This window comes from Epinephelus fuscoguttatus, linkage group LG1, assembly GCF_011397635.1.
Source record: "Epinephelus fuscoguttatus linkage group LG1, E.fuscoguttatus.final_Chr_v1".
NCBI lineage: Eukaryota > Metazoa > Chordata > Actinopteri > Perciformes > Serranidae > Epinephelus > Epinephelus fuscoguttatus.
Window position 1 is genome coordinate 4,241,364 of NC_064752.1, and position 26,851 is coordinate 4,268,214.

The 26,851-nt window shown below is 39.7% G+C and overlaps 2 protein-coding genes and 1 long non-coding RNA gene across 5 annotated transcripts in view; 2 read left to right on the forward strand and 1 right to left on the reverse strand.

The window, feature by feature from the left end:
• Positions 1–2,217, forward strand: part of LOC125891271 (uncharacterized) — a 17,100-nt gene extending 14,883 nt beyond the window's left edge. The window contains exon 3 of the long non-coding RNA XR_007449620.1: positions 2,132–2,217. This is a non-coding gene — a long non-coding RNA (uncharacterized LOC125891271). The remainder of the gene's footprint in view (positions 1–2,131) is intronic.
• LOC125891265 (polymeric immunoglobulin receptor-like) overlaps positions 1–17,104 on the reverse strand; it is a 19,574-nt gene extending 2,470 nt beyond the window's left edge. For 2 of the 3 annotated variants that reach the window (XM_049580382.1, XM_049580371.1), the window contains exons 1-4: positions 17,020–17,104; positions 3,443–3,673; positions 1,958–2,197; positions 51–371 (exon numbers count right to left, since the gene is read on the reverse strand). In XM_049580382.1, the coding sequence (XP_049436339.1) occupies positions 51–371; positions 1,958–2,197; positions 3,443–3,482 (601 nt within the window). In that variant the 5' untranslated portion in view covers positions 3,483–3,673; positions 17,020–17,104. Of the gene's footprint in view, positions 1–50; positions 372–1,947; positions 2,198–3,442; positions 3,674–17,019 lie in introns of those variants that run through there. The other variant, XM_049580391.1, reaches the window with a different exon arrangement.
• Positions 17,105–21,436: 4,332 nt separating this feature from the next.
• The window catches only part of angpt4 (angiopoietin 4), a 70,900-nt gene continuing 65,485 nt past the window's right edge, over positions 21,437–26,851 (forward strand). The window contains exon 1 of the mRNA XM_049580345.1: positions 21,437–22,788. Coding sequence (XP_049436302.1) covers positions 22,396–22,788 — 393 coding nt within the window. The 5' untranslated portion in view covers positions 21,437–22,395. The remainder of the gene's footprint in view (positions 22,789–26,851) is intronic.

Sequence of the window (26,851 nt, forward strand, 5' to 3'; positions counted from 1 at the left end):
TATATGTGTGAGTAAATCAAACTTCAAAGTGTCAGATGTCTGCTTCTCACCTTCTACCTGAAGTTGTATTTTTTTGAGTGCAGCTCGGTACCTTCTTTCATTTGATTCCACTCCACACCAGTAGACACCAGCATGCTGTGAGGACACATTAGTGATGGATATGTTGAAGCCACTGTTGGTTTCTGTGAGAGTGAATGTCCCGTTTGACCGCAGAGACGATCTTGTTGATAAAACAACCTCGCAGATGGAACCGCTCTCTATGCAGAAAAACTTGACTATGGCTTTGTCTTTCTTTCGTGGGACATCACATGTGATGGTGGTTTTAGCTGTTCTGTACGCAGTGTGGGTAAATGGCTTCTGGCAGTCGTCAACTGAAAGTAAAAAGGAAACGTAAACAGTGAAATCTTTCCATTATATCTGTATTTGTTTAGTTATGCAGATGAATACTTGAATATATTTTCGCCTTTTTTTTTTTCTTTTTTTCAAAATTAGCCTTTACTGTATGTGTCTGCTGAAAATTTCATTTCAGCTGAATTCTCTTACCCCTCCCTAATCATGACGTAATAGGCAAGACTCTGAGGTCTGATTACCCTGACTACCAGCTTAATGTCCCTATCTGTGTGATACTGAGTGGTGGTCAAACACTGTCCCCTATACCATGGACATCATGCATGATCCAAGCTCAGAGATCAGTATTGAGGCTTATCATGGCATTTTTCAACTGATGGGGATATCAAGCAATATTGAGCCCAATCCAATATTTGTCCTACATTGACTGTTACACGGGTATTTTATTCGTAATGCGTAAATGCACAGTGACGCAGTGAATGCAGCCATGGTCAGCTCCACCACACTGAGCTCTTGTGTGTGTACAATTAGAGGCTAAGCCCCGCCAAACATCACACACCATAAACAACAGTAAAACTCACAACAAGTGGGCTTTTTTTATTTACCTAAGTTATGTTATTTTGTTGTAATCTATGTAATAGCGCATAGTCTTTCACTGCAAGCAGGGTCCAATCCCTGCTCATAAAGCCGACAGACTGTGGTAGGCAGACGACAGTCATCATGCCACTGGAAGTGCAACAAAAGCACAGCCAGCAAAAAGCCAAGAAGAGTAATTTATTCATGTAATCAACACAAGAGATGTGCAGATGACAAAGATATATACTCAGAACACAGTTCATTCATGTAACTCAGGCAAAGGGTGCATCGAAGCAACAAACTCTGCAGAGTACACTCTGGATAGCGAAATTCCCTCGAGGCGGTGACAAGGCCAACAAGATTAAAGGGTTTGTTATTTTATATGTTGATATTTTGTTAATAAAAAAAACATAATTAAGGAACAGCTTAGATGTAGGGCTTTATTTTTAATGCATGGCAGAGCTCTTCAGTTGTCAAGCATTTTCACTGGATTGATTTTGATAACTTTTAAGTACCTGAAATGTGTTCTGTGTTGCTCTATTTCTAGGAGAATAGAAGTATCAGATCGAGACTTGGTATGGACACATACTCAATATTAAGTGACTAAGATCAGGATCAAGGGAGAAATCCTCATAGACCCCCATGTCTCTATTGCTAATTTCAACATTTGTGACAACTGTACGAGGGGTGAATTTTTATATAACTCACCTGTTTACATTTTCTTAAGGATTAAAGTTAACACATAATTAAGGGCAGGCCTGTTTGAGCGACAGCCTGTGTGCCAGATCCACCCCTGCATTCTCTGCAGCTCTGCCCTCTTGTACAAATTTGATCAACTCTGGCTCCAAAAAACCAAGATGGCGACAGTTGAAATGCCAAACCCAAGGCTTCAAATCGGGAGTCCACAAACCAATGGGTGACATCACGATAGCTACATCCATTTTATACAGTATAGGGTAGTTACTTATTAACACAGTTACAAAGTACTTAAACAAAGACATAAGAGACAGTTATAAAACATACCATTTCTTACCAGGGTGAAATTTGACTTTACCGTCGTCGTCGTCGTCGTCGTCGTCGTCATTGTCATCGGATGAGTCACAATCTTGGTCAAATTTACACTTGCACTCCCTAAAGTCCTCATGTTCAAGTTGTTGAGTGGCCACCCTCAGTATGTCAACACTTTGATTTCTTTTATCTGTTTCAGGATATTTGAAAAAGAATTCAACCCATCCTTCTGGACACGCTTTCACTTCAGATGAGGCCTCACAACCTGTAAACCAGAGCGAAAAGTTCACATCATGTCAGATTCTGAAACAGTCTCAGAGCTTCATCAGCAAAACACAAGCTTGTTGACATTTTAAAATACTAATGGCTTTAAGATTCAGGATAAAAATGAAAAAGAAGTCTGACTTTATAACTAAAGATAGACCGATACATCGGCTGGCCGATATATCGGGCCGATACGCGCGTGGGTTCGCGGATTTATTTTTCCCTGGCACTTTTTTTCATTTGAAAGTATGTGGTTAAGTTGAACAAAGCTGTTGAATCCTACTGTGTACAGTAGTTGTTGTTTTATTTATGCTTCAGCTTAAATATTTGTTTATTTTATAAAGACATTACTGGAAGATTTAAGAGCACTGAACTCTTTTTTTTTATTTGAATGTATAATAATAATAATAATAATGATAATAATAATAATAATATTCTACCTGTTCTACCTCAACTTTCCATCTTGTTTTAGTATTTTTTACTGTTCAATAAATGTTTCTTATTTTAAACTTGAGATCTGTCGTATTTGTTATCATTGTGTCATTTTTTTTATGTAAATTGAGGGAGCAAAAGCAGTATCGGCCCCAAATAATGGCTCAAGAAAATCGGCAGTCCATAATCGGTCATCGGCTAAGGGTGATGGAAAAAAATCGGTATCGGCATCGGCCCTAAAAAATCCATATCGGTCTATCCCTATTTATAACACACAGGGTGTCTGCAGGTCCTTAAAAAGTTCTTAATTTTTTAAATTCAATTAAATAAATATTAGTATTTAAAAGTAATTTAATTGTCTTAAATTTTAATTTGAGTTTTTATCGCCACAAATATTTTATCAAATTTCATTTATCCATCTTAAATTCTAATTTCTTTTTGTCAAAATGAGACAAATTCTTCTTGTAAACCTACCACTGAACACATTACTGTCTTTTTACTTTAAACTTGCACTTACCTTTTGGCAAATTTACCCGCATATTTGAATAAGAAGATGATTTTGTCCAAAAATCGCTGCTAAATTTGGTTAAAAATTATCTAAAAAATGTTCTAAAAGCATTGAATTTAAGTGTCTGATACCTGTAGACACCGTCAGAGCAGTATTGCAGTAGAGCAGCAGTATATTTTTGTAGTACATTATATTGCTGTAGGATTTCTACTCTCAAAACAGTTTGCTTAAATTGGACCATATAATATGATTTTCCCATTTTTATTCATTGAGATATCAGTAATTAGGTTTCAGTAATCTTGTTACCTGTCATCAGTGAGAGGAGGAGTAGGAGAAAGCTCTTCATTATGTCGGTGTCGGACTCTGAGTTTCTCCGTCAGATTATTAAACACCAGCTGGTTATTTCAGTTTCCTCTGCTCGGTGTGTCTCCACAGTTGGTCGGTCTCAGGAGTTGTGTTTCTTAATTCCTGTTGTATGTTAACTAAAATCTTCTCGCCCCTACCTCTCTGTCTTTCCTTCCCTCTTTTCTTCCTCTTCTTGGTGGTGAGAAGTGAGAGGAGAGAAAAATACAGTTTGAATGAATAGAAAGTCCTTGACATAAACACAATGCGTCAGAAATGGTAGAACAGTAGTATTATACCAAGCCTCATTATTGTTCATTATTTGGATTAAATAAGTCAGTCTAAAAAAATTTCATATGATATCATGAAATGTGATATCTGTGAAATGCAGTGAATCATAAATTATAGTTCCTAATTTCTAAATATGAAAACAAGTGACACAGGGAATAAAATGACAAATGGAAGCAAGAGATTTTAATAATCCATAAAGGGGAGTTAAGGATTTCAGTAGAGTTAATGGCAGGAGATATTAGTCTTTTTTAACCATGAGCATGACAGTGACAGTTGTGATCACTCTCAGTAAGGCTGTTAAAATGCAGTAATGATCCCTCACTGTTTGTGTGTATTTTACAGAACTGTATCACTGCAAGCTTGCAAGCTATATAAAGCCAACAGGATGTGACTCACATTAAATTTCCTGCCACTAACACAAAACCACAAGACGCTGCAGCTGATGAGGTGGTATCTAGTGCTCAGCTTATAAATTTTATTAGATTTAATTTTAAACTATTTTAAATTGATTCATTTGTAATATTTTCACATGGCTGTGCGTCATGTTACCTTTTTCAATCATCTGTCCATGTAGTAAGTGTTGAAGCTGTAGTGTAACATATCTGGCATTTTACCTTTTAATGGACATTTCATAGTAGAGAGAGAGAGACAGAAAATGACACGAAGCCAAGGTCCTCGGCTGGAGTGGAGACAAAGGTCTTGTGGTTGTGTAGTATGTGTCTTCAACGCCCTTTAAAGCCATGAGTATGGCGCTAGTTTACTGGCAATGGGAAATGAGTCTATAGCCATATTTAACGCAGGTTTCCTGTGCTTAAAAAACCCACATACACATGTTACTTTTGCTGGAAAAGGGGTATATGACTATGCTATCACCACAGTCAAATGACCATGGCAAACATTCAGTGTTCTTTGTATTTATGCCTTGGTCACTCAAGAGTTAAAACTATCCTCACACCATCAGTCATTTCAACAACTCCATCAAAAACATGTTAACATTTAAGTGACAAAGCCCTCTAGTGGCGATATGTTCCCATAATGTTAACAGAGTAGTTTTTTACCCAAAATGTAGAAAACATGATGTTATATGACATATGTCATTTCTGTTTGTTTCATGTATTAATGTGAGGAAGGTTACAGTCGCCTCATCGCTATGCACAGATCCAATGTTTTCATCTGTTCAGTGATGTTTAAGTCACATGTACATCACGTACAAGCATTATGTCACATTTTTCTTTACTTTTACACCACCTTTTACTTTTTTGCAATATTTTTTTTTTCAGATTTCCAGCATTTCCACTCAGGTTTATTATGGGCAAATTTAGCTGCTGGATGGAAACAGACCTAAGCACACATCAACATGAACACAGGAGGCGCCACGTATCCAAGCACCAGCCAGTGGACGAGAAATAGACAGTGAGGTCCCAACAGGCATTTGTTTCCACACAAGCATTGTGATGGTCGATCCGGACTTAGCCGTGGTAATCTATATCAGTATATAGCCTGAAATGACCTAGAGTCAAAATGGGGAAACTAGAAGTTAGAACAAAGGTCTTGCAACAGAAAAAAACAGTGTCGAATTACAGGACTGGTTGGGAAAATATGGTGAATGTATGCTGAAAGGGTAAGTTTGATATTTCTCAACCTGAACCTGATTTTTCCACGTTTTTGTGTCGAAGTGACAAATGGGTATAACAGTTTTTGAACTGGTCCAGTATTAAGCAAGAGCGCTGCAGATAGCAGCGTTGAAACAGGCTGCTAGATGACAGTGATAATCTTGCATGTTCACACTGTCAATTTATAGCCACTAGAAGTGCTTTTTTGCCACAAATGTATTTTGATTATTATTACAAGTGTCTGACAACTTGTGCAAAGGGTTGCTACTATGACAGACCTTTCTGTAAATAATATCTTTACTGTTCAAACAGAAACAACCCCAAAATTGCCATTGCCAAATCCACCAAACTCCATTTAAATAAACAGTGATTTTATCATCTCAAAATACACTTCCTTCAAAGTCAACAGAAACAAAATAAAACTCACAAAAGCTATCTTGGTTCGTCTTTCCACTGTTCCAACAATCACAAGCTCTGGTTTGATTAAAATAAACCCTTAATTCACCCAGTTAGATGCAAAAATACACTGGCTCTGTACACGCTAAAATTACTGTTTATTTAAATGGAGGCGGGTGGGTTTGGTGATGGCGATTTTTGGGTCTGTTTCTTGTTAAACAGCAAAGATCTTACTCTTGTAAAAAAAATATATATCTTTGTCGGGGTCCTTTCAATGATGTTGTCTGACATTTACAATAACGATTTGAGCCTGTCAGTGGCAAAAACACACCTTCAGTGGATGGAAACTGATGGCAAACATGTCCTAAGTGGTACACTGCAGCCGTAAGTGCTGTATCGTAGGCAACTGGACTTGCTTGCATTTCTTGAAGATGTTTCGCCTCTCATCCAAGAAGCTTCTTAAGTTCTAAATGACTGGTACGAAGTTGCAAGCTTTAAACCCTGTGTGGGTGGGAACCCTTGCAGAGTCGTAGGGGTCACGTGAGCTCTTAGTTTCAGAGTCGTTAAGGTCACAATGTGAGTCGTTAGGGTCAGGTGGGGAGGACCAGGGGTGAATGGGTGTGAAGTTGTCTGGGGAGGGATCCCAAGACTGCAAGTTACACCTGCAGACTGCAGGCAGCAGCAGTGTCGCTCAATACTGGACCAATCACAAAAATTGTTGTTCACATTAGTCACTCAGACACAAAAACATGGGAATTTAGGGTCCAGGTTAAATAATAACCAAACTTAGCCTATAGGCAAGGCTCTGACTGACCTCTTTCCATTACAATTGTTCAACAACAGTGTGTGTGTGAATGTATGAAGCAGAGCATTGTATGAACACTTGCTCATTGCAAGTGTGTAAAGGTGCATCCTGTAGTGTGTGAGTACCAGAAAGTCCTCACAGTGACCTCCATACACACCATCAGATTGTATTGATTGTGTTGAAACGTACAATTTAGGGCCGTCTCTCACAACCAGTAACACAGATCATTTTTCCTGACAGTCCTCTCTGGGTATCTTGGCTGTGCTGACTAGAAGGGACACCCACCTCATTTCACAAAACCCTGATGTGTTTTGGCCGATGCCGTGGGTTTGGAGTCTGATAATATTTGTCATCTGCTCCAAGTGAAACATGGAACAATGGCTGAGTGTGTGTTTGTGCTTTATGAGTGTGTGTTTGTGATCGGTGGGACTGCCAGCCAATCTGGAAAGAAAACACAGATAAGATAGAGATTTTATATGTTTTTGGGGTCTGAAGAGCATCAAGGGGCTCACCAAGGGCTCAAACACACCAAACACACACATGCAGAGCTGATTGCTGTTTACAAAGACTCTGGCTGTGATTCATTGTGATTTATTAGTTATTTACAACCTGCTGGTGAGAAGAACACGCAAAAGTAAAAGTCTTGGCTTGAAGTGTAGACTGTTAAGAGAAGAGGTTGTTAGTTTCTGTGTTGTGGATTTATTTAGATTTTTTTGTTGCCATGAAGGCATCTTAAACCCTGTTGTCACTTGGCAATAACATGTCCTTTCTGGTTATACATTTATAGTCCAATTAGCCCTTAACCCTCCATTTTGTGCATTCATGTCTAAGGGTAGGGTGTCCAGATTCTCATTGGGATAGGGGAGTAGGGTGAATTGTTGGGGCTACATGCCCCTCCAAATGTAGGTTTTTCAGATGCACACTTCAAATTAATTTTTGTGAGAGATGGCTGACTGCACAAGCAACTAAAGAAACCATAAAAATTGTTTTCTTTGTCAACAAAGATTTAGAAAGTAAGATAGCAATTGTATTATCTTAGTTTAACACTGTTTTAGTGTGTTATGGTCTTTTTCTTTATATCAGGCATAGCAAAAGTAATTGCTAGTATGCTGCTACTACCAGTGATTCATATCATGAAACTTAAGTTGTGGACAAATTACAAGTGTCCTGACAACTGCAAGAGGATGCCTATACCCTACACGAGAAGTTGCTGCAGCAGCTCAGTCACACTACACATTTTGTAGTTTCCGTCTGCATGACTCAAAATAAGTTACCAAGCCACCAAGCTTTCAGCACATCTCTTGTGTAACCAGTCAAGAATAACACCAAACAACACTTACATGTGGTGTCATCATACGTATGTAGTGTTGCAGATATAGCCATTCTGCACAAAACAGGAAGTAAAGCCTTCTCTTCATGTACTGTATAATTACAGAGCGTTGGACAAAACATGATTTCCCAGAAACAAAGTTTAAGTTGTAAAAACTGATGGTCATAACATAAACCTACAGGATTTTCACAGTGTTGTGTTTCTGTGTGGCGTAACATGAGCCCATTTCTCACAGAAAAGTTCCAGAAAATATGGAACCAGAGGAATTTATCTCAGGAACGTAAAGTTCCTTTGTTCATTCTGTCAGTGTTTCCAACACATCTGAAGAACCATGAAGATCAGGTAAATAGACCCATGGCAGGTTAAAAAAACAACAGCTGTGTTGTTACTTGTTTTTACTGCTGCATGACTCTAAGGTTTGAGTTAAATGTAATGAATAAATGAAAAAGAGACATATAGAGGAGGAAGGGGAGACTGAAACTCAAGAGCACCTGTCTCCACAATGTGCTAAGTGTTTTATGTTATTTATTTCTACTTTAGTCAGTCAGTCAGTCACCAGCTGCACTGTCTAAAGCTGTCACTTGAATGATTTTATAACTCAGCTGGCAGCTAGTTTGATCACACGTGAAGCAGGGTAGGCAGGAGAAGACAGGAAAGTTTGTCAGTGTCGGATGCAGAGTGCCAGGCTGTGGCTATTTCCTGGAAGAAGTTCGTATCAGTGCAGATTGGGTATACTGACCTTCTAAAAGGAATAAATACAAAAGATCAAGCATTTGCTTCATGTTGTGCCAAAGTGATTTAACAGCAAAGGTGTGTATGAGAAGTTTACACCACTGTACAGTTACCAAGGGATTCAGCATGTAAACCACAGTTGTGAACCTGTTAAGTTTGATTGATGAGGGTTAATGTTACCCTGCAGTGAGGGGAGCTGTAGAGTGTTTACTTAAGGATTTAAAAGCCTGTCAGTAACTGCCGGCTGCAGGGTGTCCTCCTGGTCTAAACCCAGCCTCTGATTGGCCCACAACAAGGACAGATACTCTGCAGTTGATTCATACTGTAATCCATCCTTTCAAAATAAATAATCCTGCAATCTAACCCTTATGGATGTTATATTTAACTTCTGAAATGCCACTAAAGTAGGTAGATAAACTTGCTTTTTAATGCCATTAATTCACAGAATGACCTTGTTAATCTTCATAGATGCTCTTATCAGGTTTTGAATTACTTTTGTGATACAGTTAGAATGAAGCAGATAACACAGTATAAACATGATCATCACTAATGGTGGGAAATCTCCCTCCATTAATGCCAAGTCTTTGTAAAGATACAACTGCACTGAATTCCCTTTTGTAAAGTAATGGTGTGTTTTTACTCCCTGAAAGCATTCCTGCCTCCTTTTCTTTCCCCACACAGAAACACTTGACAAGGAGATTAGTTTACATGCTACTGTGTATACACTATGAGACATTTCATTAAATAAAACATCATTATCTCTCAATGAAACACAGAAAAAGCCTGTCCTCTTTAGCTAATGTTTGAGCTAGAAATATATTTGTAGACATGCTTTTCAGTGAGGTCTCCACAGTGCTGAATGGGAAAAAGATATCCCCCCCAAATTCTCTTAAACTGGCTGCTAGATTACCATTCTCTTAAACGTAAATGTTTAGTGCATTCCTGGAGGTGTTTTTGGAGAAATATATTTTAGATATCGCCACGTTCTTTTAATCTGCCTGTCACTGTTCTGCTGTTTTTTCCCAGAATATCTTTTGCTTAACCTCAGGGAACCATGAACTTAGTGCTTTAAACTGAAGGTGTTTGTTTTCAACCCTGCCAAACAATTAAAAAATGTTAGATAGAAAGGATGCAAAAAAAAAAGGAAACATCTTCTCAACCTCACAGACAAGGAAAATGCAGCTTTGATGCAACAATAATTTTGGTTTTTAAATTTTAATACATTTTGATTGATTCCCACCACTTAGAGTCAAGTTACGGTAAAACAACCTGCATTCATGTGTGCTCAATAATTAATGAATGAATTAATTAATTAGTTTGTTTAAAATCACTGATGTGGGACCATAATTATGAGATACTGTACGTTCAGTGTTCTGTATGTACACAAGAGAAAATTAAAATCTTCTGGTTGAATCATCAGTACAATGATTTAAAGTCGTGTTAGAAATTATTTTGATAAAAAGTCAAAGGTACAAGCCTCCAGAGATAAAAACCAGGGGAGATATTAACCACAACTGCCAATGTAAATTTTTGTCATGGTGCATCGAATCACAGTTTAAAATTCTGTGATATGCATAGCTAACTTTCGATGAAATCTTAAGATTACACTGCTGAGATAACCAGTATCATAATCTACATGTATATGACAACAGGAGTGTCCATTATCAGGAATTATTAGCCAATGGGGAGGCAGGAACTGTCCGACCTGCAGCAGAGGTCACTTGATGGTTGGTCACATGGTCGCTCACCAAAGAAACAAAAAGAAGAATAATTTCATTTATATTTTTTAAGTGTTTTGAAATCAAAATCTTGCCCGATATTAGAATTAGAATTGTCAACTTGTTACACAGCGTTTCTTTCTTCAGTCTACCACTGTGTCCACTCAAAGGCATTTCTGTGGGCCTGGGGGGTTTAATTTACCCGAAACACTCACCAGAGAACAACAGTCCACCTTAGTCTAACGTCATTTCAACTCCACGCTGATGAATAGCCATGCTTACATCCCTGTTTTGCTGGGCTTTTACAAGTGGAGTAGAGCGACTTAAAAACAAACTACGATGTCAGGCAATTTTGAGAAAACATGTCAGTTAAGAACAACCTTGATAGTAGTGTCTATCTTGTCTATAGTGCTCACCATCGTTGTCATTACTCCTCATTAGTTCTGGTGCCCCATTTGACAACAGCTTGACAAAAGCGTTAGTCCTGCCTGTGGTGCTGATTGGCTAATTGAGTCCCGAAGTTCATTGGTTGTTGTTTTGTTGTAACCAAGAAACAACTGTTGCATGTCACAATGCCAGATGAATCAGTCAACTCAAACTCAGTGGAGTGGGCAGATTCAAAGGTCTGGACACAGGTAAATCAAATTCTAAAGTTTTTACAAGCCATACTTAAGTTTCTTTGGTAACACCAGGGAAACAATCGTTAACATCCTATAAACTTCTTATGTAATAGAAACGTTGGGAACATCTCCACTAAATATGATACGACTTAACCAACAAGAGATATTTCTAGTCCTGCCAGCTCATAGAGCCCTTTGGCTCAGCTATTAGCCAGAAAGCTAACAGTATGCTAGCAAGATTCAAAGTCAGTAACATTGCGTGTGGTTAAAAAAGGCTCAATATAATTTAACAATATGTTTAACAACAAGACTAGCTGGCTATCCAGCCGCGACATTGTCCCAAATCAATATCAAGATTTTCACAAACGAGGTTTCAGGATTTAATGGACACTCTGCAGCCAGTAAGAACTGCAGGTTAACCCAGACTGTCAATTCATTTTTTGGTTTCTGGATCAATTTTGGTATTAACTACGGTGGTTTTGTTCACAGCTACAGCAGTGAAGCATTTTGAATTCCCCACAGCTCTCATTTGTGCTTCTTTCTCTCATCAGTAACAGCAGCTGAGGCATCATGGGTGAGGATATTGTTGAAAGAAAACCTAATACACATTGGAGAAAAAGACTTTTGGAACCAGCAGCTCCTTTCACATCTCAGCTTTATAACCCCCAAGTAAGACATTCATCTTTCAGTATCTCTAAATCAGTTAAACTTTATTAGTAAAACTAACGGACTACTATTCAGTTGTAACACTATGTAATGAATATGACTCTGAACCATGATCTCGGGTTTTTGTTTCTCTTCTCTTTTTTGCTATCACAGTGAGGTCAGAGGTCACAGTCAGATTATTGGCACTGTAGCTTGAACAAATCAAGTGTCTTGTTTTTTACATGATTTTACGTCACTTTTTGTAAGAGAAAGATAAATCTGTATGAAATTAAACTACACAAATAAACCTCTGCCAGTGTGCTGGCTTTGGTTTATTTGTGTTTAATAATATTTGTCAGTTTCGCCTAATGTTGCTTAGCAACAACATTTCCTGTAGTATTGTAGAAATCGCTAGAGCTTAAAAAAGATCAAAACCATTATAAAGTCATGACTCTCTCAGATAGAAGGCTTCGTTCGGAGCCATAAACTCTCCAATTGACAGTTTAAGTGCTGCTCAGTTCATCTTTGAGTTGTTTCGTGTAAAATGAGACGTAACGTGTTTTATCTATTCCAGTTTTTTTCTCAATGTCAGAAAAGCTCAACAAATATGATTTAGTGACCGTAATAAGTAAAGAAAAGTCAAGAATAGCTCTCATAATCTTCAAGATAAACACACAACACAGACAACCATTTTAGCTCAGCTTGTTTTATAGAATTCCTGAAATCCTGAAGCCGATCTGATACTGAAAAATTGAAGTGAAGTGAAGTTACATTCGTACCAAATTTGGGCAAAACTTGTCGCTGCCTGAAAAGCCGCTCATACTGAATACTGAAATACAATATATTAAAGTCCATGTTCAGGAGCGTCATTCCTTCAGTTGTGGATTTTTAGTTTTCAAAACATCAGTCAAACAGCAGACTGTGTTTAGCCTGGTAATCAGACTGGATTGCCATTTTGATTCACTTTATTTATTCAGCCTGAGCTCATGTCCATGTGAGCACATTTCTGTTTCAAGGGTGGGGGTTCATTTTTTTGTTTTGCCCAAACGTATCATTAGCGAGGTACATATTGTACAAAATGTTCAGTGCACTGACCGTCGAAGAAATATGTCAATTTAGATTCTGTATCTGTTCAATATTACCAGCTTTGAACCAGAAGTAGCTACAACTCAGAGACCAGGCAGGTACAGTTATAAGTTCAGTTTAACATGTGGTTAGAGCTGCAGTGATTAATTGATTCATTAATTGGCTGTCGACCATTGAGGTAATGGCCAGCTAATTTGATTTCATAATTGATATTGGTTTAAGGAAAAAAACAAAAAAAATTAAGGAGAAAAAAAAAAAAAAAAATCGCTGATTTCAGCTTCTGAAATGTGAATGTTTTCCGGTTTCTTTAATTTTCTATGACGGTAAACCGAATATCTAACATTTGAGGACATCGTCTTGGACTTATGGAAACACTACTCATCATTTTTCACCATTTTCTGACATTTTATAACTAAACAATTAATTGAGAGAATAATAGACCAATATCCTGTCAATGAAAATAAAGGTTTGATGCAGCCTTAATCGCGGTCCGGAAAGGTCGATAACAGATTAGGGATCTGGCAAAAGAGCAGATGTCTAAGAAGCAGGCAGAGATGAAAACAGTGGTCACTTGTGGGTGGTCAGGAGAAGGAGCATGCACATGGATAGATTGAGAGGTGAGACTGAAGCATTTGTCTTTAGGTTCAGAGTGATTCTCAGGTCTTTCTGTGCATTTATAAAAAAACTGCAGTGAAGCAGGATGACATTGAGCCTGAATAGACCTGCTTCTGCTGTCTGGAAGATGTAAGATGATTTACAGTGACCCCCACAGCTGCGTCAGTCTCATCCAGAGTTGTCTGCATTTTTATGTTGTAATTTTTCCATGGATGTAACAAGGTAGCTAGACATCTGTGTAGCAAAACTCTGATGAGCACAAAACCAGACCTATAACCAATTACAGATATATGCAGTGATTCCCGTGTTTACAATCTAAACCAAATGATCAAAATCATGATAAATGACATCTTAACCAGAATTGATGCATTTAGCTCAGCAGGGTTATCCATTCAACCTGTCATCCCTTCATCTCTTTCTCTCTCCACTAAGTCTGTGTGTGTAAAAAAAAAAAAAAAGAAAAAAAACCTCCCTCTGTTTTCATAAATGAGTGAAAGCTTCTCAGGTTACATCCCATCATGTGTTTTTGCAGGTGTTGAGAATTACAAAGTGTGAGGAGGGTCGTGACCTCATCCATCACAGCACCGCTACACTATCAGGTTCAGACATTATTTCACATCCTGGACACTAAGTGGGCCATACAGTGATTGTGTTTACATACAGACAATATTCCACAAACTGTTGAGAGGAGAAGGTTCATTTTCAAAACTATGTGCCAGTGAGATCCTGATATCTGATCGCTTTATGGAGTGAAAAGACAAGATCAGTTACCTATTACATTATATGCCAAAAATGATGCATTCACAATAAACAGGGACTTCATATACACCCATAGTCTTTTAAATAATCTAACGTGTGTCAAATTTGTGCATTCCTGTCAGGGGTCGAGTGCAGACACAAATGCAGCATACTGAGGCAGACAGACAGTTGGTAATGACTTCTATTGCTCACACACATATGCAAAAGTTCAGGGGTCAGTTTAGCTTGCTTGTAGTTCCAGTGGTGAGTGAGTGAGACGAGAGCAGGCAGGCAATGCTTGAGAGCAGTCTGAGAGCTGTGGACTGTACCATGAGTGCAGGTGGGTCTTTGGTGAGGCCCGTAGCGGAGTGAAGACTGACGTAGTTAGCCGAACCAGGAGAGCTGAGGTAAGCAGGATTGGTGTTGCACCTTGCACCCACAGAGCCAAACACACGGGATCCAGGAAGGGAGTGGGCAGGACTCGGAGTCAGAGACAGAAGGTTGAGGTGATTACCAGGGCAGAGACGACGGAAGCAGGTCAGGAACAAGCAGGGTCGGTACCAGGGAAATAAGCCAAGAGTGAATGCTGGAATGTCTTGCATGTAGTTGAAGAACAATCTGGCACTGAGGGGAAGGCAGCAGCTGCTTAAATGCAAGGAGTGCTGATGAGAAGCAGCTGCGTGCACAGGTGACTGGCTTGGCTGGCAGGGTGCAGGTGAATGGAAATTTACCAGGAGCAGGTGAGATAAGCAGACTGACACATTCCTAACTAATGTAATCAACTTTTTGGTGGGGTTTTGTCACACCAGGGAAAAGAATGTCCAAATGGGTAACACTGCTTTCACCTTGGTGTCTCCTTTTATGTCACCAGGCCTCATGTTTGGATGGATCACCTTCACATGTTTAATTGTTAGCTGCTGAAACTTTACACAGACGTGTAACATTAAAGAGCTTGTTGGCATCTTTAAATTGCATTAACACATCCCTCTTTTACCTCTCTAATATACACAGTGAAATACAGATCTTGTTTTACTGTTCAGGGAGTTGCTGAAGATTTGGGTGTATATGATGCATGAGCAGGTCTCACCCCGCAGGTGTAGCACGTTGATACTCGTTAGCATTCAGCACAAATGTGGTGAAGCCACTTGAGGTCAGTGAGGGCTCATATGGCTCAAACATACAGTGGCTGTGAAATTTCTCTGTGGCCTGTGTGCCTTGTTTGTGCATTGCTCTGACCTCCCAGTTGGTCCTTGCTCACTGAGAGAGAGAGAGAGCAGATGTAGTTCTCTTGAAAAACTTTTAATATTCAAACATACACTAAAATGTTTTCTTGTCAGGCTTTTTGGATTTGACTCGAGCTTTTCCACATTTCCAGTGTTTATTCTGGATTACTTTGGATCACTTGAGATACTTTCATCTAAGTGGAGTGCAGGCAGCACATGAGGCAGCAGGTATGATTTGGTTAGTACAGACTAAACTTGTTTATTAGTGTGCATTGGTTACGATGGAATTCACATACCTGGTATTTTGTTCATGTGCGCCTTTGTGTCGTCAAGTCAGGTTGACATTAGGGATGGGCAATTATCAATATGAGACTAGATATCGCCTCAGATTTTGGATATTGTAATATCCTAAGTGTTGTCTTTTCCTGGTTTTAAAGGCTGCATAACAAAAAAACACACAAAATGAGTGATATTTGATTTCCTCCTAATCACCCAGCCCTAAATATCATGAGTGCTGTTTTGTGTGGCACATTTACATGGAGTGGAAATCACGCCTGAGTGGCACAAACCGGAGTGCATTCATTATTTCCATGGCCTTCTTGAGTTTTGTTTGTTTACTCATAACATCCCTACAATCCTGATGTCTGAAAAGAGTCAGGATAATGAATTTTTAGGTTATTATTTAATATTTAGTTTGACTTAAGATACTATGCACAATACATCACATTCATACCTACAAGGGATCCTGATCTGATACTTCTGTTTTCCAAGATAACACAGCTGCACAGTGCATACTTCAAGTAGGTCCACTTTTAAAGTGAAGAAATCCGATAAATATGCTTGACAGTTGAATAGTTCCTGGAAAATTAAGGAAAAAATGCCTGCCTCCAAGCTGGTAATTAATGTTTTGGAGTTTTGTTTGTTTGTTTGTTTGTTAGTCTAGTATTAAACAGCAGACCTCTCTATCCCTTCTGTGTTCCTATAAGAGAGTATTCTCCAACATGTTACCTCTTACTGTGAGATACCTGAATGAACTGTATTCCATCTAAGTGCGTTTATTTTTGTCATCTGTACATCTTTTGCACGGATTACATTATTATATTACTCTTATTGGCTGTTGCTCACTTAGCTTTTGTTGCACCTGCAGTGGCATCGTGAGTGTCTGCAGTGAAACACCATGTATCATGCACAGATGACTGACAAGCAAAACGCAAAGTACTCTGTCAGACTGAGCTGAGATGATACAGGTGCACATAAATGAGGTAAATAACATTATTAAACAGTCTCATACTCCACTCTGCTGTCGTTTATAACGTGTTGTTTCGTGGGGGCGGGTCTCAGCTCCTGCTCTTACATACACACGAAGTAGAGAAACAGACAGTGGAGAGTTGGAGAGCTGACAACAGCTGCTCTCTGCATTGCTGCATTGAAGCTTTGTGAGAAAAAACAAGTGTGATGGCTGATGTAGGAATTGGATGGGGCTCTATATATCCCGATCAGTTAAAAAATGCCTTGATCGGCCCCGATACCGCTCTTTGAAATTGGATCGTGACATCCCTGATACCTACACAGAGATATGGAAATAAAAAACAAAAAAAATTAGTCTGGTCTTGTCAGCTGCCACGGTGAGGGAACTAATAGAGCAACAACAACTACGGCGAAATCTAAAACCAATGATGCTTTAGGAGCCTTCAGCCAAGATGTGTAACGATTACTTACTGTGTGTTACCTTGAACTTGTCAAGAAAATTTTGTTTTTCTCTCAGACCACCACGTTGAACGAAGAATCCAGAAAAGGCAAACATTCTTCATTAACTGAAATAAACAGGGCTGGCGATTAACAATAGCAAAACTATATCAAAACATCCGTTTACAAACTCTTACACAACTGCTGCAGTATAATCCAAGCCACATTGAACCAGTCGTATGCTCAGCACTGTCCAAACACATGCATTTTTACTAAAGCTCTATGATTTAAAACATATCAATACAAAAAGTATCATGTCACAGCCAAGTAGCGTGCTTGGGCACACACATGCACATGAGCTCAGGGCGCAAATCGTAGGTGGAAGTGTTGTAACATTTTAGCGGAAATGTTTGGGAAGAACTGAACTACTGAGCTACAAATGAAAATAACAGAAGAGTTTATGGTTTCAGCAGTGCAAACATGAAATACACAAAAGCATTTTGGACCTTTCTATTCTTAGTAGGGTAATGATTGATTCTGCAGATTGTAGACAAACCTGAGCTTTATTAGAGCCAAGATGGTGATTTTCTCACAGAGACTCCGTCATCTGAAACCTAAAGACAGGAAATCCTTCTCTCTCTCTCTCTCTCTCTCTCTCTCTCTCTCTCTCTCTCTCGCTCTCTGTCGTTATCTGTCTCTCACTTTAAATCTTTTTGTCTCTACTGTCCTCCTTATTTTGACTGTTTCTTCTTCACTCCATCTTTTTTTTTTTACCCTGTCTCTCGTCACCTCTGTTTCTCTGCCACTTTATCTGAAATTATCTTTTTTGGCTTTACATATGGAAGAGAAACAATATTGCTGAATAACAAATATTTAAAGATATGTGAAAGCAAGTACATCATAGTGATAGTAAAGTGAAAATCAAAACACAGTGAGAGTTCACGGTCAACAAATCAAACTATTGTCAGACAAAAAACAACAACTACCAAATGAAAATAAAAAAAAGTACCATACAGTGGTAAATGTGTCCAACAAATTAGACAAATTAAGAGTCAAACAGCAAGTTTTGGAAGGGACAAAAAAGACAACAACAAAACTGAAATCAAATCCTGGAATAAAAAAAGACACATCCTCATCTGTACGTCCGTTCCCACAGAGGGAAGGTGAAAGGGCTGTTTAATGACTCATGTGCCCTCCTGTTATTACTGATAGCAGCCTGAATAAAGTGCAGACATCACCAGGACACAGAACTGGAGAGCACAGAAATATCTCATAGCATGTCTTCTTAATCTTCTTTGGCATCCTCGGATGATGAAATTCTGTAACTCACCAACATTCAGGAGATATATAAAGACTAAAATATAGTAACAGTTATTGGATATGATGTGAGAAGCTTTCCCATGCTAACTTTTGGATACTTGTGCACCAAAAAGGCTTTGTAGTTGAGTCATGACAGACTGTACAAGTCTCCATCTGACCACATTTAGTAGCAACATGTGTCACCATTAACCAAGAAACATCCTAAACCCTTAACCTCAGTTTTATAACTCAGGACCATGGACTGAATAAAGTAATGAATGTAGCAACAGTGACGCCACTCACCGGTTAGTGAACTGCTCTTTTGAAGCTTCAAGTTTGACATTTCGGCTGTTGCCATCTTGGTTTTTTGGAGCCAGAAGTGACCATATTTGGATGAGAAGGTGAAGCTGTGGAGGAGTAAGTGTTGGATCTGACTCATAGACTACCGACGCCTCTCAGGCAGCCTGTTGTTCAGAGCGACCATACACTTAATATGCGCAACTTTAAGCCTTAATAAAATGTAAATGGAGAAGTTGTAGAATATTTTTAATTAGCTATAGAGGCCAAAAGCGTAAATATGTGTATTTCTGCTGTAGGGTTGGGCATTTTAACATTGGAGTCTTTGAGGATTGACTCACTCTTGGAGCCAGCCTCAAGTGGCCCTTTGAGAAACTCCAGTTTGTGGTACTTCCACATTGGGTTAATTTTCCAGCCCTGGTGGATACCATTTGCTCTTGACCCAAATCCAGCTATCAAATTATAACTCATATTGTTGTCACACCAAACTTTAAAACTGTAACAACAAAAATGATTGAATCATTTAAGTGTTTAGAAGATAGCACTACTAGATGGATGGATGTAGATTGAAAAGAAACGACATGAAGGACGTTATGGCCCTAATATACATGGACTGTAAAGTAATGGATGTGGCCACCGTGGTGTCATACATTTGTTTGTGGACTCCCATTTTGAAACTTAGAATAAAGCATTTCGGCCGTTGCCATCTTGGTTTTTTGGAGACGGACCATATATGGGTGAGGCTGGCACTGTAGAGGAATGAGGGGTGGATCAGACTGAATGCGGAGGGCACAATCTGCAGAGAGCCTGTCACTCAATGCGGCCCTCAGTTATGTGCGACTTTAAGCTCAAGTGAGTTATACAAATTCACCCTCCATGCAGTTGTCATTAACAGGGAAATTAGCTATAGAGACCAAATAAGATTTTTTTTCTGCTGTGAAGTTGGGCATTTTAACATGGGGATTGACTGGCTTCCAGATCCTGCTGGCGCATCTGTGCTGACTTCATTTTTCAGCCCTGGAGGTTACCGCTTGTTGATATACTCCAAATGGATGGTTTAATTACCACCTCGGACCTTTGTTATACTGCCTGCCACTTTCTTGTACCTGTCTGCTATCAAATAAAGGCAAGAATGCCAAAAAATATTTTGAAAAGCTAGGGCTCTACCTTACTCAGAATTATGCAAGTCAAATCAGATTTAGCCGTTTATTATGCATATTTGACTATTAGTTTAAGTATTAGTTCAAGCTAACTGTGCTAGCAATGGGTCGCAAATGTGCAATAACATTTTTTGCTGAAACTAGATATCAAACAAAAGCCAGAGAATGTGTCATATGACGTTGCAGTGAGCTATAAATTCACCACTTCCAAGCAAAAGACTGAAGATAATGTTGTCTCAGAGCCTTGCAGTGCAAAGCCTCTACTTCCCCAAAAGTACACTGCACAACACACTGACTAGCAAAAAGCCAAAAAACAAAAAACAGACTGCTGGATGTGAAACAGTCTTAGTCAACTGTGGGGTCTCCAATTGACAATTTGAATCGCTGACTTTCTGGGGCCAGCCCTAAGAAAAAACATGTGGGCGGTACAGTCCGCAAAGACTTGGACATAAAAAAAATTAAGGGGTTCTATGCAAAAGTCAGAGTGTAGGAGTTGTCTGCACATGGTTCTCAACATGGAGGTGGCTAAGCCAGCAGCTACCACCTAACGATGCTAACTCCATAAACAGCGCTAAACCATGATAAAACCTGCTTCACGATTGGGTGAAGGATTACATAAAAATCAAATGTTTTGGCCCATGCTTCAGTCAGGGTGACGATGGAGAAATGAGCATCAGATGTCACAGAGAACTGTAGATGGAGGCTTTTTAACTTGATTTGAGAGTAATTTTATTTACAGCAGTTTGATTAGAAGTACTCTTTGGTTGAATGCAGAGACAACAAATAAAAATGAAAAATGAAAAAGATTCAATAATATGACTTTGAGCAGCTCTATGTGTTGCAGCTCTGTGCACCAGGCTCTCTGTCCATTCCTGTTCCCATGAGAATGATCTCCAGTTGGGGCAGAAGCCACTCGCTGTGTGACCCCTCTGCTCTCCCCCAAAGGACTAGTTGGCTAACATTAAGTGAGAGATCCTGCCAAAATGAAGATGTATGCCCATAGCACAGCAGTAACAGTAGACTCATGTCAGGGCGGGCTCAAAATAAGACTGTATCATGTCAAAATAAATAAGGAGGACGATCAGAGCAGCTTTTTATCTTTGTGTCTTCTTTGACCAGCAGAGGATGGTGCAGTGAAGTATCTTCTCTACTGAAGCCTCATGTTGCTATTTGTGTCTGTATTTCATTTTACTGTTTTAAGTTGAAATGTCAATTCAAATACATTCAAGTTGTTTTATCTTCTTGCACAAATCTGTAAGTGTGTCTCTTATCGCTCTGCTTTTATCAAAGAATTTTATCTGTATTTGTATCACTCAACTCCTGCAGAACAGTTCATCGCTGTGAAAATAAACTCAATAATTGACAACTTACATCGCCCCCCCCCACACACACACACACACATGTAGAGCTTGTGTTTCATAAGCCTGGGACCAAGCCATTTGTCTGGAACTAATCTTTGTATGTATTTCCATGTAGAGTGAAGAGCAGCAGGACAGATGAGACGGTACATCCAGAGACAGGGAGATTTTAAACCAAACGCACGTGGACTACGTGGTTTGCCTCAGCCGCTTGATCTCCCATTATGCCCCAGAGCATGGCTGTGTTTAGAGGACAGAGTGAAAGCTCCAGCTTCCAGTTGCTGACTCAGTATAAATGACCATACAAGGCATCAGGATTTACTTCAGAACTGAGAGATCAGTAAGGAAAGAAGATTACAGCAGCTACTAGATCCTGTTTAGTTCTTTCTTCTGTCTGTCCATTTCTCTCTGTCTTTCCTCTGCCTGTCAACAGATTTGTTTCTTTCTCTGCCCTCTCTTTCTCAGTGTTTGTCCACTCTCATAATCTTCCCCCTTTTCTTTTTCTGGCTACTTCTCATTCCTTCTTCCCTGCTTTCTTTTCCTCTCAGCCTACAAATAGAGAGGGCACTCTAATAGACCTCCCTCAGCTCTCCTGTCCCTCCACTCCTCCCTCTCCTCCTCCTCCTCCCCCTCTTCCCCTCCCTCGCTCATTCCTCCTTTTCTCAGCCAGCCCCAGATAAGAAGGGGGCAGAAGTATTTCTCTTTGGCCACTTCTTAAACTGGAGCCACACAGAGAAGGATGTTTTCACCTTCATCTTTTTCAGTCTACAAGTCAGTTTGGACATTCTCTGTTCCCAGTCCATAACTTGTCCACAACCTCTATTTCCATCTCTTTCTTCCCACTCAGCTTTCTCTCCATTGATATCTTTTTCCTGAGCTGCTCTGGACCTGCACCTGGCACATTACGGACGGGAGAGACAAACCTGACAGCAGAGAACAAAATTAAGACCCAAGAACGAAAGGAGGAGGAAAGGAGATGGACCCATGCACAGTATTTATCAACTCATCTGACGTGAGTTGTCACTGCAAGTGAGGAGGGAGACAACTGGACAGGTGTTGCTTTTTGTTTCTGCATTTAAAAAAAGTCTGATCCATAAAAGAAGTTTTCTCTGAAAGTTCAACAAAGCAAATCAAGCTAAAGAGACTGAGGGTGCAGAGTCAGACCTCATGGATTGACTGGTGGGTGCAGAGACATCCTGCACACAGATGTTTTTATAAAGTGAATTGGGGTCAAAGCGTGAACGAGCTTTTCTTGACCCTCTTCGCTCTGAAAGAAAACACTTCAGTATAGTGGAACAGAACGTCATGAAAGAGTCAAATCTCAGCTGGGGGTTGATGGTGCTTCTGCTGCTTTGGATCTTGTCAGTTGTCGCTGATGCAGCCGGTGCTGTGAGCACAGAACGAGGAGGAGCTGGAAGAAGACGAGGCAGTGGTGGTGGCGGTGGAGGAGGAGGTGCGGAGAAGAGAAGGAAGTTCCACCGCATCCAACATGGCCAGTGCAGCTACACCTTCATCCTGCCGGAGCTGGATGGATGCCAGAGTGGAGGATTGCCATCACAAACCGAACACTATGGCGTCTCTCGTGGTGGGGCAAGTGTCGTGCAGAGAGACTCGCCGCCAATCGACGGTGAATGGTCAGCTCAGAAACTGCAGCACCTGGAGAGCACAATGGAGAACAACACGCAGTGGTTGCAGAAGGTAAGAGACAAACTGTCTTCCTCTGTTTCTCCTCTTGTTGAGAGATGTTTTACACACATCAATAGAACGTAACTAGTGCAGAAAAAGGTCTTGGACAGTTAGAGGAAAAAAACGTGCCCTGTCTACTGAACATTGCATCTTTCTGGGTGACAGATGACAGACTTTATGAATGTTTTTGTTTATGGTGAATTTTAACCATCATACTCCAATAAGAGGCTGAACACAAGAGAATACAAGAGTGTATTGGAACATTGATGTGAGAAACATTTTGATGAACACTGCGTCCGGGACTGTTTAATCCCTGGAAAGACCTGGAGAGACATACAAAAACAGCACTGTGACTCAGGGATTCCTTCAACAGAAATGTCATTTGCTTCAGTGGCTGTGTGTGTGTGTGTGTGTGTGTGTGTGTGTGTGTGTGTGTGTGTGTGTGTGTGTTGTTAAATTGCAACAGGCTCGATTTTCTTGCTTGGTGATCTGCAGGACAGAGATCAAAGATTCGGTTTATAACTGTGGATGAGTGGCAGCTGGTTTTAATCAGGAGAAAAGCAGTGAGTGCCTTCCCTCCTGTTGTCCTAACAAACTATGATTTCTCCATCTGTGGTTTCGATAGAGATGTGACTGCACAGTGTGTAATGAGAGATAGTGTGTAACCTCGTTCCCTCATTACCTTGCATCTATCTTGCTTGAAAATTCTTATTTTAAACCAATGTCTGATGGAGGTCTGACAGTTTGTAACTGATCGTGAGTTGGATGCATCTTGTTTGAGACTCTTTCATGCCCACAACTACCTTTTTCAAAAATGATGTCTGATTCTTAAATATTTTTACCGTCATTCTCTAATTTGTAATTCCCTCTGCACTGTACTCCCTGTCGCTGTGAACTTCACTGTCACAGCTGTGTGTCACATGGTATCACGAGACATGTCTTTTCACCTGCCACTGGCAGGAAGTAACATAAGGGAGATTTATGGTAAAGATGCAGGACTCCTCCCCATTGTGCAACCAGTAGTAGCTTCTAGTGCAAGGATAAGAACCCTCACTGGCTTCCCACCTACAAACACATCTGAGACAAAACTACAATATCAACATAAACCCTTCCTCCACCGCAATGGACAAAACCATAGACTGAATAAATAATTGATGTTGCCACTGTGGTGTCGCCCACTGGTTTATGGACTGCAGTTTTAAGCCTTGAATTTGGCATTTCAGCCATCGCCGTCTTGGTTTTTTGGAGCCAGAAGTGACCATATTTGGACGAGAGGTTTGAGCTGTGGAGGAGTGAGAGGTAGATCTGTGAGAGCCCGAGGTCACGATCAGCAGACAGCCTGTCATTTAAGCAGCTTGGCTCTTAAATATACATAACTTTGGGCCTTAATAAAATGTAAACAGGTGATTTTTTGGGGGGGGAATTCACCCCCCATACAGTTGACATGAATGTTGAAATTAGCTACAGAGATCAAAACTGTTGTTTTGTACTCGGGGGTAAACATATTTATTTCTGCTGTTAATTTGGGCATTTTAACATGGACATCTCTGTTTTGGAGCCAGCCTCAAGTGGCCATTTCATGAACTGCAGTTTTTGGCACTTCCGCATAGGCTTTTATTTTTTAGCCTTGAAGGTTGCTGCTTGGACAAAACCATCTGTTGTTGGGCACTCAGTGGTCTTTGTTTATGATTTCAAACTGAATAAACACCAATCATATGAGAGACACGCTATTATTGTGCAGCAGTGTTGATCAAGGTACAATGAGGACTAGTGGAGTAGTCTATGGACCACACCGTGTCTTTCTGGGTTTTACAGTTGTTGCAGTTCCTCTGTCATCTCCTCATACTTAAACATTCAGTCATATTCCTGCTGATGTGCAGACTGAAGTGGTTTGAGAGCAGCAGGTGATGTTGATCCCTGAAATGAGATTAGTGAAAGAAAGCATTTTTGAAAGGAATGCGTGTGCGGGGAGTCCTCATTCATCATCATTAGAATCATTTAAATGTCTCAGCTGCCGCAGTGAATAATGCTTCTGTTTCAGAAGTCACAGTCTGTATGAATCATAATTCTTACCGAAGGAATGCTGAGTTAACAGTTGATTTATTTAGTTTTCTAAATGTTGGGTGTCTACATTATGGTCAGGAAGTTGACACACACTGTAGATGGTGTTTACAAAAGAAAAAAATGCAGCTTCAAGCTGGGTGGTATCCCGAAAATCTGAGAAATAGGCAAATGTGTTAAAGGGGAACATGGCCATTTTTAAAACATAGATATTATTCTGGAAGCTATATCACATGATGGAAAAGTATTTGCTTGTATATTGTGAGGGTGCACTAGGAAATGTTGATAAAGTTGAAAAATGCTGTCACTTCTTGAATTTATTTTGTATTAACTATAAACACCTATAAGACAGGGAGATTTTAGCATAATAGCATAATATATTTGGTTACCGAATATTCGGTGCATCCCTAACAGTGACTATGGTCAAGTGGGCCGTCATTTGCGAAAACTCAGCCCCCGCTTAGATTTTGATGCTTGTGTATTCATGGAGTTACAGTACATGTGCAAATTTTGATTTTGTGCTCCTTTTTTGTATGAAAAAAAAAACAGTATAGTACAATAACTTTGACTCTTATTATAATTTAAAAAAATCAAAATCCAAGTGGCAGCTGGCGGCAGCTTTTCGCAAACAATGACTCACTTAATCATAGTTACTGTATTTATGGAATTAGCTGTAGCTATCATTATTAATTTTGGGGCATTTTGCCTTGAATTGATTGTACAGCTGAAGATGGACGGGAAAGGAGGGAAAGAGAGGGGGATGGCACGAAGTATAGGGCCATGGGACGGAATCGAATGACAGCATGTGTACTTAGATTGCAAATGTTGCTGAAATTCTATAATCCATTCATATGGCCACTAGCAGGCGGTTACCGTTTACCGTGATGACACTACTACTCAGTGGTTTCTCAGTGTGCCCTCAGAATATTCGTGTACATGAGAAGGTTGCAGTTTTTTATCCTTATTGCCTCCAGAATAATATCATTGTTGTAAAAATGGACACTTTACTTCTCTATGCCCCTTTTAGTGGTGCTAAAAGTTGCAGGGACTATGAAACCAGAGGAGCAAATATCAGTAACCATTCTAGGAAATAAAAGTTCCTTTTGCATATTGATGTTCGGGTTTCTAGCACATCTAAAGAACTGTGAAGATGGTGTTGTTAGCTTGTTTGCACTATTGTCTCTTTCTCTTGCCCTCTCGCTCTTTTTTAAAGTCAGGAAGCCAACAACTATTCTCAGCTTTGTTTTTAACGTTAACAAATGACAAGAAAAGGCAGACCCTTATCCTGATATCCCTACCCAATACTCTTATTCTATAAATGAGGCGGGACACAAGTTGTAGCTACTGCATCTTTGCCTAATCAGTCAGCAGTGGTCAGGGCTACCACAGTCTCAGGTTTGGTTCTTCAGTCTCGGTCCCCAGAGAAAGTTCTTGTGATAGAAACACACTCTTAGTTTCTTTAACTGAACAAATCAGGACATTTGATGGCATCACCGTTGGTTTGGAGCATTTTTCTTTACTATTTTCTGAAATCTTATCGACCAAATGATTGATGGATTGAGAAAAAATCAGCAGGTTAATCAGAAATCAAAACATTTATTTGCAGAGTCAGTGAGAAATTGTCTCTTCATTCACACCGTAAGCAAAAGAATTTGCTCACTGTGGTTATAAAGATAAAGTCAGTCTATTCTTTTGAATTATATCAGTGTATTTTTATCATTTTTGGCCAACTTAAATGCTGCATACAGGATCAGACACTGAATCTCTGCAATTTAAAGAAATAACAAACTGTGCTTGGATCAGATCTCCTTGTCCTAAGAGTTTGACACATCAGCTCAGCTGGTGATCAATACGTTAAATGGGTTTAGATACATTCCAGTATGAGATTATTTCTGCTGTCCACCAAAGTTGATTTCTTTCTCCTGATCTGCTTTGTGAGTGTCTGAAGGAGAGATCAAACTTTACCAGACAGATTTTAATCTGCAGAGATTCAAAGTGGTGCTTCACTGGATTA